At 41.5% G+C, this 16,278-nt stretch overlaps 1 protein-coding gene across 1 annotated transcript in view; it reads right to left on the bottom strand.

Moving 5' to 3' along the window:
• Positions 1-290: 290 nt before the first annotated feature.
• Positions 291-16,278, bottom strand: part of LOC144768159 (solute carrier organic anion transporter family member 4A1-like) — a 269,403-nt gene continuing 253,415 nt past the window's right edge. Inside the window, exon 12 of the mRNA XM_078651609.1 lies at positions 291-6,477. Coding sequence (XP_078507735.1) covers positions 6,346-6,477 — 132 coding nt within the window. The 3' untranslated portion in view covers positions 291-6,345. The remainder of the gene's footprint in view (positions 6,478-16,278) is intronic.

Raw genomic sequence — 16,278 nt, 5'->3', positions numbered from 1 at the left:
AGCGAAACAAGTAACCGTCCTGAAATATTTTTAAGCCAAATAGTTTTCCATGTTTCATGAGATAATGAGATTGAAAGCTCGTTATTCCAGAATGTTGAAATCACATTAATGTTGTTACCTTGAATTGCAATCATCTTTTTATACAATATTAAAACACCATGAGATAAAGTGGATACAGTTTGAATATAAAAAATCTGATTCAGCATTAGAAGGTATATTATGAGGAAATGAATCTAATATATAATTAAAATAAAATGTAATATTTGAGGAAATCAGAGGAAGGTAAATTTTGTCCGTAAAACATCAAAAGAAATAAATGCGTTATTATAGTAAACATCTTTGAGGTAAAAAATACAGCTTAATTCATGAGTGCAAAAATCTAACATTTTTTGAAACTTTTATGCTCGATTATACCATGATGACATATCTTGAGTAAAGGGCATGGCTGATTGGAAGATTAAATTGAAATCATATAATATTAACTTAGTGGATTTTAAAATAACAGATTTATTAAAAAATATTGATTTATTGGACATAGTTTTCAAAGTAGGTAAAGGAAACAGTTGTATTAAACTCTTTTCTATAGGACGCCATGTGGGGGGATTAAACAAATGAGAATGATTAAATCAAAGAGAACTTTGTTTTAACATAAAAGCTTTATGATGACAAAAAAAATCTGGTACCCCAAAACCTCTATTACATTTAGGTAATTTTCGTTTTTTATAACCAATACAAGGTACTTTATTGGTCCAAAGAAGTTGATCTACAATTTTGTAAAACTTCATAGGAAATTGAGTAAGAATCACGGCTAGGGAATTAACATTTTTTGGTGCTATAGTCATTTTTATGGAGTCCAATTTTCACCAACATTAAAGATGAAGTGAAGACCATTTGGATATTTTATCCTTGATGTAACTTAAAATAGAATCACAATTTAATGATATTGTAGTTTTTAGAGAAGAGGAAAACAAAATGCCTAGATGTTTAAATGTATCTCTTTGCCAAATAATATCCTTAATGGGTAATATCTGGGGTGCAGTAAATATTTATGGGAAAACATTCTGTTTTATTAGCATTTAACTTATACCCAGAAATCTTAGAATAAGATGATATAGTCTCAAATCAAGGAGGGAATGAGGACAAAGGATTGCTAATAAATAAAAGTACATCATCTGCATAAGCTAGCGTTTTGATAGCAACCCCCTTAATATTAATTCCAGAAATATCCTTACATTTCCTGATGGAAACAAGCAAAGGTTCAATAACAAGAAGAAATAGGAGTGGGGAGAGAGGACATCCCTGTCTGGTACCTCTGAAAAGCGAAAATTGGTTTGAGGTTTGGCCATTAATAAATAAACGAGCTGTAGAAGTAGAATAAAGAGCAGATATCATAAGGATAAATAAATCACCAAAATTAAATGCTTGTAAAGTACGAAATAAAAATTGCCAATTAACTTTATCGAAAGCTTTTTCAGCATCTAATGCTAGCACTCCTGATGGTAAAGCTAAATTTGACCCTTGTTCTATAACAAGTAGTAATAAAGCTTACAATCTTGATTTATTAATGAAATAGGATGATAATTTGATACAAGTGTAGGGTCTTTATTAGGTTTAGGCAGTACAACAATTAAAGCTTCAGTAAAAGAACCTGTAGTACCCCCTGTAGAACTAAAAAAGGTAGATAATTTAAATAAATGAGGAATAAGCTGTAGTTGAAATTCTTTATAAAAATTTGTCTGGTATGCCGTCTGGTCCAGAGGATTTATTTTGTTTAAGAGATTTAGGGCCAGATGTAAGTAATTCCATGTTACCGACTCTAAAATACCGAATTATACCGTTTCGGTATTTTAAATTCGGAAACTGGTATGTAGGTTAAAAATTACCGAATCGTTAACATTCGGTAATTACCGAATCGGTATTTACCGATTCGGTAATTGCCATTCATTCCTATGGGCCTCAATTGTGTATGGGTTCACATGTTGCAGACAGGGAATGTATGTCTGCAACATGGCACTGTTGGAAAAGCAAAAAATATGCTTTTTCAAAGGTTTTCATTATTTACCACCAACTTGTAGTTGGTGGCTAATAACAATCCTAAAATGGGAAAATCACTCATTTGAGTGCTCCCTACATATCAGGATTCGGTAATTTACCGATTCCTTAAATTACCGATTCGGTAAATTACTGAATCCTTAAAGTAGGCCCCTACATTCCAAATGCCAAATACCGGTCGGTAACGGCCGAAATTCGGTAATTTCGGCCATTACCGACCGGTATTGGGCGACCTACATCTGGCCCCAAATGGCTAATAGAATTTCATCTTCAGTAATGGGCAAAATTTATTAATTTTTTTGTTAATTGGGAAATCTTGGGTAGACCACATTTAGATAAAAAGGAGTCAATTAAAGAATAATCATCAAAGTTTGGTTTATTATATAGAGTAGCGTAATCATTTAGAAATTCATTAACAATATCAGTTTGCGATAGGGAGATTTTTCCATTGGTGTCCTGAATTGAATTTGTGTTTCATCTTTTTCAATACGTAGATAGTTGGTTAAAGGCCGTCCAGATCTGTTAGCATTAAAGCAGAATATGGCTTTGGAATTGGAGTGTTGAAAATCAGCTACTCTGCTAAGGATTGAATTAAATTTATATCTAAGTTTTTGCAATTTCAACCAATATTGGGGTCATTGGAAGTAAGAAAAAGTCTTTCAAATTTAGCAATTTGATTATCCAATTCCTTAATTCTTGCATTAAAAGAGGTATTTTCATGTGCCATGAGAGAAATGGAAGCACCCCTAATGTAAGCTTTAAGGACGTCCCATCTATTCACCATGGATGTATATTCTTGAAGAGCATGTAGGAGTTTTGATTTGTTGTGTTCCTTAAGAACAATACTAGTATTCATTCACCATCTGGATTGTGTTTTAAAATTTTAGTTATATTGTAGAACAAAGGATTTTAAGGCATGATCCGAAATATCAATATTATTAATAGTAGGAGTACCTACAGAATTAATTAGTTGTGTGGAAATTAATAAATAATCAAGTCTAGAGTGTGAGTTATGTAGGTTAGAGAAAAAGGTAAACTTTTTTTCTGTAGGAAAATGTCATCGCCAAATATGTACCTATTTTGGAGTTTTAAGAAAAGATTTAAAAGTAAAAAAAGCTTTAGGAGGACGATATTTAGTAAGAAAATATCTATCGAATAAAGGATCAGATATAAGGTTAAAATCGCCTCCAACTATAAGAGGAATGTTACCTAACTTTAGTACCTCAGTATTTAGATTAGACCAAAACATAGGATCATCAGCAGTTGGACCATATATATTGAGTAAAAACATAACTGAATCATGAATTTTAGTTTTACCTATTACATATCTACCTTCTGAATCTGATGATTTACTTCAAATTTGACAATGTCGTTTTTTTGTAAAAAGAATAGCAACACCATTTTTTCTACTTTTTCGCAGGAGAAGAGATAATAGTATCAACCCACATTTTTTCATATACTCTAAGACTTTGTCCTCAATATGTGTTTCCTGTACGAAGCAAATATCAGCTTTATAACTTCGTCAATAATCCAAAATCTTTGTGCGATTTACAGAATGTCTCAAACCGTTGACATTTAAAGAGATTATTTTAGCATTATGAACATTAGCCATAGTAAAATAGAAAGGAAAAAAGAACTAGGAAGAGGAGAAAAAGTTGAAAAGGAACGTGAAAAATAGTAGCTCTAGAACATGTAATAAGGAAAGAGAAGGAAAAAAGAAAAGACAAACAAACATTAAAAAGACAACAACAAATAAACATTAATAACAAATTTGAAATGCACACATGCTTTACAAGCATGACCAAACCGCAGTTTTATCTTTTTAAACCACAACAGTCATAGACAAGCCAGTGTGTTTTTTTAATGAGATGTCTGATTGGTCAAGAATAGTACCAATCAAGCAACTGCACTACACTTTACAGATATGCATTTACCATTTTTTATCTCGTTTCCTATAGGACTGTGAAATGGCAGTGACTGTAGCTGACTATGCTAACCTCTGGCCTTTGCCTCTATATGAGAAACTGTCACTACTCTGGAGGGCTCAGACCCCTGGGACCTCAATCAAGTGCATCTCCCCAAAGCCATATCTGGATTTCTCTCAAGCGGCTGATGACTTTGGTGTTGCAGTGTGTGCTAGACACAGACCCCATATTTCACTGACTATTTCTTGCCTTGCTATGCCACAAAGGTTTTTGAAGGATCTGTTGATAGATAACTTGTATCACAGAATATTCTAGTGAATTTACCTAACATTGTATAACAGCTCTACCTCTTCTGCAGAAAGAATGAAAAAGCTTGCAAACTCTACAAACGCCTCGGCATTTCAGTCACCTACACAAACGATGCCCAGAATTCTTCTTAAGAAAAATGGAGCAAACGGTAATGGCTTTTTGTGAACATTCTGAATGTCTCGAGTCTGTGTTCATGGTCACCTCAAAGTGGATCAAACTCCTCTTTAGCTACTAGATATAGTCATGCTTTCTTTTTTAACACATCCAAATTAGTGCTTTTTACTTCTGCAAGATAGGTGCTTGGCACTTTGCACCGTACGCACCTGTCTGTTTCGGTCAATTTCCCTCCACTACTCATTACTGCCACTACACTGTCACCTACTTCTTTACCCCACACCTTCGACGTGGCTTTTATCGCCCCTAGTGGAGAACCTATTGGATTCATGCACCGCAGTGCTGGTAGCTAGCGTTTACTTGGAGCTTTGTAAAGAGTACGTGGCACTGCTGTGTGCAAGTGAGAGAGAGGGAGAAAGAGATTAGTTGAGAGTGAGAAGGAAATAGAGATGGAGAGAGAAAGTGAGATAAAACGTGAGAAAATAAAGAGGGAGCAGCTGAAACCGGTGGTGTGAGAAAGAATCTGGAATACATACGTGGAATTTGGCTGCACCAACAGACGTATGTCTAACAGGCCCAGTGAGACTTGACTATATACCTGGTACAGTGAGTCTCTAGGACAGTATGTTTTTACATTTAAACTGTTGCCAAAGGACACAGCAGAGCAGAAGCCTGTTGGTTTAGAAAGAGAGAAGCACTGGGTGTGTAAAATCTTAAAGAGGTGAACCTTACTGACACCTTATTTGTGGTAAACTGTTTGAATCTTAGTTGTGGAACCGAATATCTGTGCACAAAGAAGACAATGAACACTTACAAAAAGGCAACACGGACTGCGCTTGTGTAAAACGTGTGTTCGTGAGGAGGAAGTCGATGGGCAGCAGACTGGCCTGACACCTCACTCACAGTATTTTCCAGTCGCTGCCCCAAAGCTGTTGACAACAGTACGTTAAATACCTGTCTATGCATTTAAAAAAACGCATTTACGTCTAAAGTATTTACAAAAAGGCGCCTCAAAGAATAAATAAAACTGAAAAAGGAATAACATAAAAAAATATAGTGGCTTCCTGTATAAACTATTACTAATGCCACTTAAGAATATTGATATTTAAAATCCAATGAATAATACAAAAAGCCACAAAAGGCAATAATGCTACCTGCTGACTCCATAAGACATCCAGAAGCTTGAATATATGTGTCACTCAAATAAGCAATGTTTGCGAAAAGTGGTCTCCAAATTGTATGAAAAACACATTTTAAAATTCGTGCCCAGATGGCCTTGTGCACCTTGCCTCTCGGATTCCCTGGTAGGGAGCAGTAATGATGCATGGGTGGGAAATTAAGGCCCCTTTCGAAGTGCCTGCTGCTGTGGATGTCATCCATGAATGTACACACCTCCTTGTGTTTGGGCAAGGCGGGCACCTGCCCTGTAAATAAACTCTTTAGGTCTACGAACTCATTGTTGATTGTATAGGGGGAATCAGGTTTACAAATGAGATTAGTTAAATGGAGACAGCGTAACAGTTATCTACTTCCCTTTTGCTTCTTACTACCGAAGCGCCCAGTTCTGAACATCCTTCGTGCTATTATTAGTCGTGCAAGCAGTTTCTAAGTAAAAAAAGAGAGATAAAAAACAATGCAAGCTGAAGGTGTGTAAAAAACTGACACATTTTTGTGCTATTCCTGGTTGTTCCAGGTGTGTTCTGTATTGAAAAACGAAACTTGTTTTCCTGATTTGACACATACTGAAATCATGTGTTATGGAAAACACTTGTTTTACTGTAGAAAAGCAGCAGCAATGGTTGTGAAGTGATCCATGTAAGGAAGGGCCACCTGGAATCTTGGGATTATGGGTCCCACATTAGAAAGATCTCAACTTCTGAAGCACGAGTTTGGCGAACAACTGCATCAGTTTATGTGACCCAGCAAAGTATGTGGCCTGGGGGTGTCAAATGGCACAATCTGTGTCGCTCTTGACCGGTGAGGGAGATTCATCTGACGTATCCGAGCTGCTCCGGGGGGTTTCTGGTGGTGGTTTGTAAAGAATCCAGGCTAGGAGAAAGAACAATGATCCCATAACCTGCAGAAAGAAACGAGAAAAAAATACAACAATTTTGAATGATACGTAATGGCTCATTCAAAATATAAAACAAAGAACTCAAAACAATAATAGAGATTTTAGGTTGGTGAAAGAAGGGAGAGTGGGGAATCTTTATAAAGGTTCACAAACTCTCAAGTGGCTCCTTGAGTACACGTTATAGAAAATTACATCACATAAAATAGATTTCCTCAGTCCTATGCTCTCAACAAATATGACATTTCCTGACATTTGTTTGGGAATATAACCAAAAGAGGGTGACTGACCTTTTATACAGGTCCAGCATACATGTCCAAAGGTAATCCAACAAAATGAGTATGCAGTTCCTGACAGGCATGACAGAAAAGGGAAACGTTGGCTAAGTGTGAGGCAGTGTTCACTAAGTGGTGGGAGGAGAAAGGGGTATTCCTCCTTGCGGAATAAGGGCCCTCACACACCCCACCAGCTAGGTGTCATTCTTCATCATAGGGCTTGCTTCTCGGCAGGTTGGTGCTGCAATACCTGACGGGCAGCCTATGAGGGGCTCTTTGGCGGAGATCTTTTATCACATGCCGTTTGGTGCAGTGGGTGTGAGGGACCTAAAGGGTGTAGATGGTGGAATGTGGGTCACTAGACTGTATAAGGATTAAATCAGGAATTAGTAGTCCAATCAAGACAATTTTAATGAAAATGGCTTCTAACCTGATTAAAAATAAAGATGTGGCGTGCCCCTGTTATAATGCTACAGGATATCGTGCTCTAAAAAGTGGTCGACATGTTTCTTGCCATCGTGTCAATTGGACAGCAATTCTTCAGGACAAAAAAACAGTTTATCTACACTACTTGTGGTTGTCTAGTTAGGTAACGATGATAGACCACAAACAGCACCCTAAGTGTGGTACCTGTAAATATGGTCAGCCAACCCTAGTTGGGTTGGTGGCTCACAACATCGAATGCCGGCATGTAAAACACCTTGTAGTACAGTGTTGTGTTCTCACCGCGGGACCATCGGTGGACCTACCCCAGAAGTTGCCGGGACTTCTAATTCCTGTTTTAATCCTTACACGGTCTTGTGACCCACATTCCACATATCTACACCCTTTAGGTCCCTCACACCCACCTAGTTTTTCTGTGCCTTTGAGACGAACGGGTGGACCGACAACATAATTGGAGTATACACAGCAAACAATATATACACAAATACACACAGTATATAGATAAAGAGGAAACGCTAAAGAAACAAAGCATTTCCTAAGAACCAACAGTATGGCAATCAAAAGACATAGGAAAACAACCATGTCAAACAATACATTTTTCTTTGGTTTATGAAGGTGGACAACGGGGAGGAGGGTGGGTCAGTGAGCAATCCCCAGGCAGGTACTGTATTCACCAGAAAAATCGTTACCAAAGGTAAGCAACTTGTTCTTCTGTGGATTCTTCACCTTTTGAATTGAATCCCACAGCAGTTTCGTTCCCGGAGGAGAGTGTCCATCTACTTATACCAAAAAGTCCTGCAGCACAGACCATGCAAAATGGTCATCCCTCCTCGCCTCAGAATCCAAGCAATAATGCTTCGCAAACGTGTGGAGGGAGGCCCATGTTGCAGCCTTACAAATGTCGACTACAGGGACACATCTAGCCAAAGGATATGTGGAAGACTTTGCTCTAGTATAATGAGCTCTGATAACTCCAGGAGGTTCCTTCTTGGCCAGGGCGTAGCATATCTTGATACACAAGATGATCTACCTGGACAGCGTTCTTGTTACATCCTCCTTTTTACTGTAATGGTACATTCCGTCTTCCCTCCCTCTTCTTCCATGTTGGTTTCCCCCACCTGAAGCTCACTTTGGAATGTTGGCTTATTGTCAGTCAGGAGAGCGGATGGCCAATAACGTGTACTTACATACCTTGGTTCCTGTCATCTTTAATTCTAACACTGGTGACGAGGATGCACAGGGGGAAGTTGGCCGTCTCCCCTTTGAAAACTCTCTCCATTCCAGTCCAAGGATTCTTTTGGAAAGAAGATTGTAATAGCGAAGAACAAACTCAGTGAGGACGTGCATCTTCTTGTATCCAGCATTACAGCACAGCAAGTCGCCCATCAGGTACTGTTTCTTACCAGTATGAACTGTGCAGTAACATATTAGCTTGCGGGTCCGGAGCATATCCTTCTCTTGGCTGACAGCAAAGGGTGATCGAGGAGTCTCCAACTGTATATCGTAGCACACAGTAATCTTGACGAACATCCTTCTCATCCAGTACCTTCGTGATCTCCTGGAATTCCAGTCTCGTTCAGCAGGATTACTTCCATCCAGACACTTCATCACCCTCAGTTTGTATCCCGCGAGTGAAGTGTCAGCCAAACAAAGTACTACGACGGATCCAGCCGGCGTGCCATCCTCTAAGGGCCGCCGTTTAAACATTTCTGTCAGCGTACGCGTCCGGCGTGCAAACATCTAAGAGCTGCCTCACTTGTGTTCTGTAAGGAATTGCCGGTGCATCAACTTCCTTGGGCCGTCCTTGTAGTTCAGCCACTGCTCAGCGCTCCGGAGGTCGGAGTACGTCGGGTGACTGGTTCCTGAGGGGGGAATTAATTATCCTGGTTCCTGTCAGGTGCCCTACCGCTTTGTCCTGAGTGAACTCCTGGTGAGCAGATGGCCGATTCGTCTAGAAATCTTTGCTCCTGTCAGGGCCTCTATCAAGGAACTTCAACATCATGCCTGGTGAACTCAGGGTGGACTGATCGCCACTTCATTTCTCTAAGGTGGGAGGCTCCATAGTTTAGCGCCTAGCAGCGTCCTCTGCCTTTGTGACTGTGCTCTTCAAAGTTTCCCCGGCTATATCCTGCACAGTTGTACAGATCGCCGCTTCATTTCTCTAAGGTGGGAGGCAACCTAGTTTAGCGCCTAGTAGCATCCTCTGCCTTTGTGACTGTGCTCTTCAAAGTTTCCACGGCTTTATCCTGCACAGTTGTTGAAGTACTTGACAGTTATTTGCACACAGCGAAGGATTATGCAATGTTATTTACTGTTCAGTTAGATTAGAATAATACTTGGTACACACTTGTGGTTCAGCCTGCTGGGGTATTTTTATGCAAACTTCAGTTGTAATCCTCAAAGTTGACATTTTTAATTCTTGAGGGCAATACTGTTGGAAGGATACCCTGTTTTGATAATTCTCTTCAGCTTTGTACACCCTGGGAAAATTAACTGTAGTATCTCTATTCCATGTTTGTAGTCTTTTACCTTCCTTTAGTTAGCACTGACTGTGCATAGCACCCCTCTTCAACTTTTGCTTGCTGCCACAGTGTTATGTACATTCTTCTGTCATGGCAGCGGCTGGCATGAGCCAACCTCCCTCCTTTTTAAATGAAATTGGCAAACCTGAAATTTGTTGGAAGGAGTGGGTGAAGTTGTCCGAATCTTATCTCATAGTTTTTGGAGGCAAATGTTTTAGCTCTGTGTGCAAACAACACATCCTTCTCCACAATTTGGGGGTGCATGGACAAAAAATGTATAAGACGTTGCCAGAACCAGAAGAAGAGGAGGAGATTGGGGAAGGGGTGGATGTGTTTGCAGGGACTATGGGGAAATTAGAGAAACATTTTGGTGATAAAGTTAATGTAGTGGTAGAACGACACAAGTTTTTTAATAGAGTCCAAGGCAAACAGGAATCGGTTTCTAATTACATTGCAGCATTGTGGGGCCTCACGCAGTTGTGCGAATTTGGCAATCTCACTGATTCTCTTTTAAGAGATCAACTGGTGCGTTTTACAAATAATACCCACATTCAGGAGAAAGTTTTAGCGAAGAACCCTGGATTAAGAGAAGCAGTAGATATTGCAAAATCAGTAGAGCACATAGCTACCTGTATAAAGGAAAGGAAACCACATGCTGAGGTTGTTGCTAGTATTAAGGAGGAGGAGAAGAGTGATGTGTGCAAAGTAAGACATAAAGAGAATATAAGCAGCAAAGTAACCAACAGAGAAAAGAGTCTTTAGTGTTACAGATGTAGCAGCAATAATCATTTTGCTAATTACTTCCATTGCCAGATCTGTTACCTGTAAGAAATGCAATAGGAGAGGGCATTTCGCAAGAGTATGCAGGGAAGGTGAACCTCACCCCAAAGATAGTGAGAGGCAGGTAGAAAGGATTTCGAACAAGGAAATAAAATGCATAGTGTCCCATGGGGAGAAATATGTATTGCAACTTAAAGGTGATACAAATTCTGTGAATTCCATTTATCCTAAGTGTGATTTGTTACTCAACAACAAAAGCATAACCATGTTTGCAGATTCATGTTCCCCGTTCAGACTCTAGAAGGTCAGACTAAGAGCTCTTTGGATAAACCAGATATTTCTCCCACAGGATATAGTAAAGAACCTGTACCTCTCATTGGGATGAAGGAAATGCACATACAGTTCAAGGGTAGGAGAGCCTACGGGAAAGTATATATTGTAGAATCTGGGTCCAATCTACTAGGATGGCAGCATCAAAAAGAGTTAGGCATAATCTTAGACCCCAACAGTGCAGGGCAAGTCCTACTCAAAGAAGAGACTCAAGGGGGTGATACCATTTGCGAGGAATTCAAGAAGCTGTTCCAGGTAGAGTTGGACTGTTTACATGACTTCCAACATAGACTTAAGTTAAAGTCCAAGGCAAAAGCTGTTGTCCACAAGCTACGGCCTGTACCACATCAAATGAAGGAACCTTTGGAAATAGAGTTGCGTAAGCTGTGCGACATGGGCATAATTCAACCCATAAGTTGTTCTGAATGGTTTGCCCCAGTTGTGATCGCGGCTAAGGCTAACGGCAAAGGTATTCGGTTGTGTGTGGACTTATGCAGCCTCAATGAGAATATTTGGGTAGAAAGAGACCCCCTACCAAATATCAATGAGATGCTCAGCACCATGGGCCAGGCAAAGTATTTTAGTGTAATAGACTTGTCAATGGCTTACCACCAGGTAGACCTCAACCCCAAATCCAGGCCACTCACCACCTTCATAACTCCTCAAGGGGCATTCATGTTCAAAAGGATGCCGTTCGGATTAGCGTCGGCGGCAGTGGTCTTTCAGAAATTATGCAACAAATCCTGAAAGGGGTGGTTCGTACTATGTGTTTTCAGGACGACATACTGGTATATGGCCGGGATGTGGAGTAACACGACTACTCCCTTAGACTTGTCTTCAAGAAACTGATGGATGCTGGATTAACGGTGAAGAGGAGCAAATGCAAGATAAGAGTTTTGCCTGTCGATTATTTAGGACGTTCCTTCTCTGAAGAAGGATTCAGACCCAAAGGTAGCGTGATTAGAGCTGTAAAGGACGCCCCATACCCGAGAAATAAAGAAGAACTTAAGTCCTTGTTAGGGCTCATGGAGTATATGTCAAAATACATCGACAACTTTGCTACTAAAGGTGAACCTATGAGGGATCTCCTAAAGAAGAGCAAAGATTTCACATGGAATGAAGAGCATGAGAGAGTAGCGGATGCCCTTAAGGAAGAACCGGTTAACTCGCCGGCCTTAGGAGTATTCGACCCCAGAAGGAAAACCATCCTCACCACAGAAGCTTCAGACAAGGGTCTGGGAGCCACCCTAGTACAGAAGGAAGGGAAGGAGGAAAAGGTCATTGCCTTCGCTTCCAGGTGTCGAATGATTTCGGAACGCAATTACTCTGTAATTGAAAGGGAGGCCCAGGCCTGTTTCTGGGCGGTGAGGCACTTCAAATTCTTTTTGTGGGGGTTGAATTTTACTATTCCGACAGAACACAAGCCTCTTACCTTCATCTTTACAGTGAAAGGGCTAGAAAATTGTACTCCATGCATAAGCAAGTGGATTCTAGTGGAGTACGTACAAGGAAAATAAAATACGATTGCTGAATTCCTATTGAGGACGCTGGTACAAAATGAAGAAACAGAAGAATTACTTGACAGTCCCATTATGATGATGGATGAACCCGCCATCACTGAACAGGAATGGGAAAAGTGTATGAGAGAAGACTCAGAAATGGACACATTAAAAAACATCATGAGAGAAGGGTGCCCCAGCAAGAGAAGTAATCTCAAAAAAGGAATCACGGAATTTTGGGAAGTAAGAAATGAACTAAGTATCATTGGGAACAGAGTATATCGCCAAAATAGAGTAGTACCTCCTAAAGGCCTGAGGAAAAGAATCGTAGACTTGGCGCATGAAGGTCATCTGGGACAGAGCGCCACCAAAAGTAGAGTGAGGGCAAATTTTTGGTTCCCGAAAATGGACAACATGGCAGAGCAACTGGTTAAGGACTGTGTAACGTGTGCCAAGAGCGATAAATCAAAAGCCTTATGTAAAACTCCACTATCTCCTGTCAAGATACCAACTAAACCATGGAGCAAATCAGACATGGACTTTATTTCGCCGATGCACAACTTAGGAATACAATAGAGATTCATGTTAGTTTTAATTGACTACACTTCACATTGGATCAAGCAGAAATTTGTGCATTACATCACCACAAAAATTGTTATAGAGTTCATCAAGGGAGTGTTTTCTGAGGAAGGTTTACCCTCTACATTAGTAACGGATAACGGCTTCTCTTCGTAAGTGTTTATGGGTGTACCATACATCACCTAACAAAGTGACAGGAGTTTCCCCTTTTGTCTCCCTCCGCAGGAGAGAGCCGTGCACATAGTTTAATCCCAGTTGGCTGGAAGGATCAAAGACCAGTTATCTCAATCAGGAAGAGATTACTAAGGAGATCGACCAACACCAAGCCAAATATAAACAGTGTTATGACCACCAGAAAAATGGTGTAAAAATCTCCAACTGGAAAGTAGGTGATATAGTGCAACTTTAGAGAAGTAATAGGGAAGGGCCTAGTCAAAGTAAATTCTATCTTCCCTGCAGAGTAGTTAAGGCTCTCAACAATGTTGTTCATCTTGATAATGGACAATGGTGGAGCTGTGACAAAAATGTAAAGTCACAGATGTGATATGGGTTGCCTTTTGTCTTGTACTCTACATACCTTTCTTTCTGCGCAGTTCTGCCGGACGATGTGTTACCGCATTATCTTGCCACCTTGTTCAACTTTGTTTAAGGTCATTTAGGAAGGGAAGTGTGTCACATCCTCCTTTTTACTGTAATGGTACATTCTGTCTCCCCCCTTTTCTTCCCTGTTGGTTTCCCCCACCTGAAGCTCACTTTAGAATGTTGGCTTATTGTCAGTGAGGAGAGTTGATGGCCAATAAAGCGTAATTACATACCTTGGTTCCTGTCATCTTTAATTCTAACAGTTCTCTTATGGATGACTTTGCCCTTCATCTTCCCCACAAAGCCAGCGAAGAGCTGGTCGTCCAACCTCAAGTCTCTGGTTCTGTCCAGACAGAAGCTGACCGCCCTCAGAGGGTCCAGGCGGAGAAGTCTCTCCTCCTCCTTGGAAGGGTGAGCGGGAGGATAGAAGGTAGGAAATGTGAAAGACTGTCCCAGGTGGAAAGGAGAAACCACAATTAAGCAGGAAAGCAGCCCTGGTCCTAAGAACTATTTTGTCTGCTTGGATAGTAATAAAGGAGGCTTAAAACTAAGAGCCTGCAGTTCACTTACTCTCCTGGTTGAGGTGATGGCCACCAGAAAAATAGTCCTAAATGAAAGCAGCCTCAAAGGGCACATATGAAGAGGCTTAAAAGGAGACCCCATCCAAAATGTAAGAGCTAAATTCAAATCCCACCAATGCATTATGAAAGGAGTGGGAGGAAACCTATTGGTGAGCCCCTCAATAAACCTTATAACAATGGGGGACTTAAATAAAGAAGCTGGTCCGGCAAACAAAGGAAGACCGACAAGGCCAACAAGTAGCCTTTAACCGTCACCACAGCACAACCTTGCTGGGCCAAGGAAAAACGAAAAACCAAGTACATCAGATAAAGGGGCCTTCAAAGTATCAATGGACCTCTCTCCAGACCACTTCACAAACCTGGCCCATCTAGAGGAATAGATAGATTTGGTGGAGTGTCTGCTGTACAATAAAATAACATCCACCACATCAGTGGGAGAGAGAAAGAGCTCGGGTTGCCCCATTTAATCTCCAGGCATGATGGTGCAGGCTCTGGAGGTGGGGGTGTAGAACCTGCCCCTGCGACTGCGAGAGGAGATTTTCCCTGAGAGGGAGATGGAGCGGAGGGTGTGATGAGAGGTGAAGAAGATCTGTGCACCACACCCTTCTTGGGCAATTTGGGGCAATCAGTATAACTTGGGCCTGGTCTTGGCGACTCTCCCTCAGAACCCGAGGAATCAAGGGTATGGGAGGAAATGAGCAAAGAAGCAGAAAGCTCCAATCCAGTTGCAACACATCCCCCAATGCTCCCTGCATCGGATACTGAAAACTGCAGAACAACAGGCAGCGCATGTTCTCGTGAGTGGCAAATAGGTCCACCTGAGGAGACCAACACAAACTGAAGGTGCGGCAAATCACCTCCGGGTGAAGCCTCCACTCGAGGTCGGCTGAGTATTGCCGACTGAGTCTGTCCGCATGCACGTTCAACACTCCGGCCAGATGATTTGCAACTACGCAAATGTGGTGTCCCTGAACCCAGGACCAGAGCCGCAGAACCTGTCTGCAGAAACGATACAACCCTACCCCTCCCTGCTTGTTGATATACCACATCGCTGTGGTGCTGTCTGTCAGGAATTGGACTGACTGACCGTGAAGGGAGGGAAGGAAGGCCTTGAGAGCCAAACATATTGTCCGCAATTCTAGAAGGTTGATGGATAGCAACCTTTCCTCTGGAGACCAAAGACCCTTGACCTCCAAATCCCCCGGATGTGCTCCCCACCCTAGAGTGGAGGCATCCGTGATCACTGTGGTCACCGGAGGAGGAGGCTGGAAAGGCTTCCCTTGAGACAGGTTGTCCAAAACACTCCACCAAGACAGCTCCTCTAAAGTGTCTCTGGAGATTCTGACCATCTCCCGGAGATCTCCATTGTGCTGATACCACTGCCTCCACTGATGCTTGATTCTGGTCGAGGGAAGACATGTCTTGGCAGTTCGGGCTGGACTGTTCCCATGAGGCACAGGGTCAAAACTGATTTGCATATGGCCATGTCTGAACTGGGGTGGTGTGGTGAGCAAAAAAACGATGGATTTAGGCCCAGATCTCTGTACTGGGGTGAATGTATGACATTGTTCTGCATTCTGTCCATCAACTGTTGTTTTTGAATTTATCACCCCGATTGGGACGGGTATGCTCAGACGTGAGTCCTGTGCTCTCCATGTCACTGGAGTCAAGCTATCCTGGCTGAAGACGTCTGATAGCCAGTAACCGGTCCTAGGATGCTTGATTCCGGTCCAGGGACCTGGGGTGGTGTGGTGACAAAAAAAACAATGGATTTAGGCCCAGATCTCTGTACTGGTGTGAATGTATGACATTGTTCTTCATTCTGTACATCAACTGTTGTTTTTGCATTTACCACTGCCTCCGGAGGCACCACTGGAGTACCCTCATGTGCCAGCGTGCATGGGTGACCAACAGTATGCAGGAAGTGAACAGACCAAGCAGGCATAGGAACAACCGCTCCATCATAAAGCAAAGAAATAATTCTCTGAATGTTGAGAATCCTCTGCGGAGGCGGGAAAGCTCGACACACAGTAGTGTCCAGTACTGTCCCTATGAACTGGTTGCGCTGAGAATGCACCAGGTGAGATTTGGGTACATGTTTCGAGAAACCCAGGTCGAACAACATCTTAATATTACTTGCACATAGTGCAGCACCAACTCTGGTGACTTTGCCTTGAGCAGCCAGTCGTCCAGATAGGGGAAAACTGAAATCCTC

This window comes from Lissotriton helveticus, chromosome 7 (assembly GCF_964261635.1).
Source record: "Lissotriton helveticus chromosome 7, aLisHel1.1, whole genome shotgun sequence".
NCBI lineage: Eukaryota > Metazoa > Chordata > Amphibia > Caudata > Salamandridae > Lissotriton > Lissotriton helveticus.
This window is presented reverse-complemented; position numbering and strand designations above follow the sequence as displayed.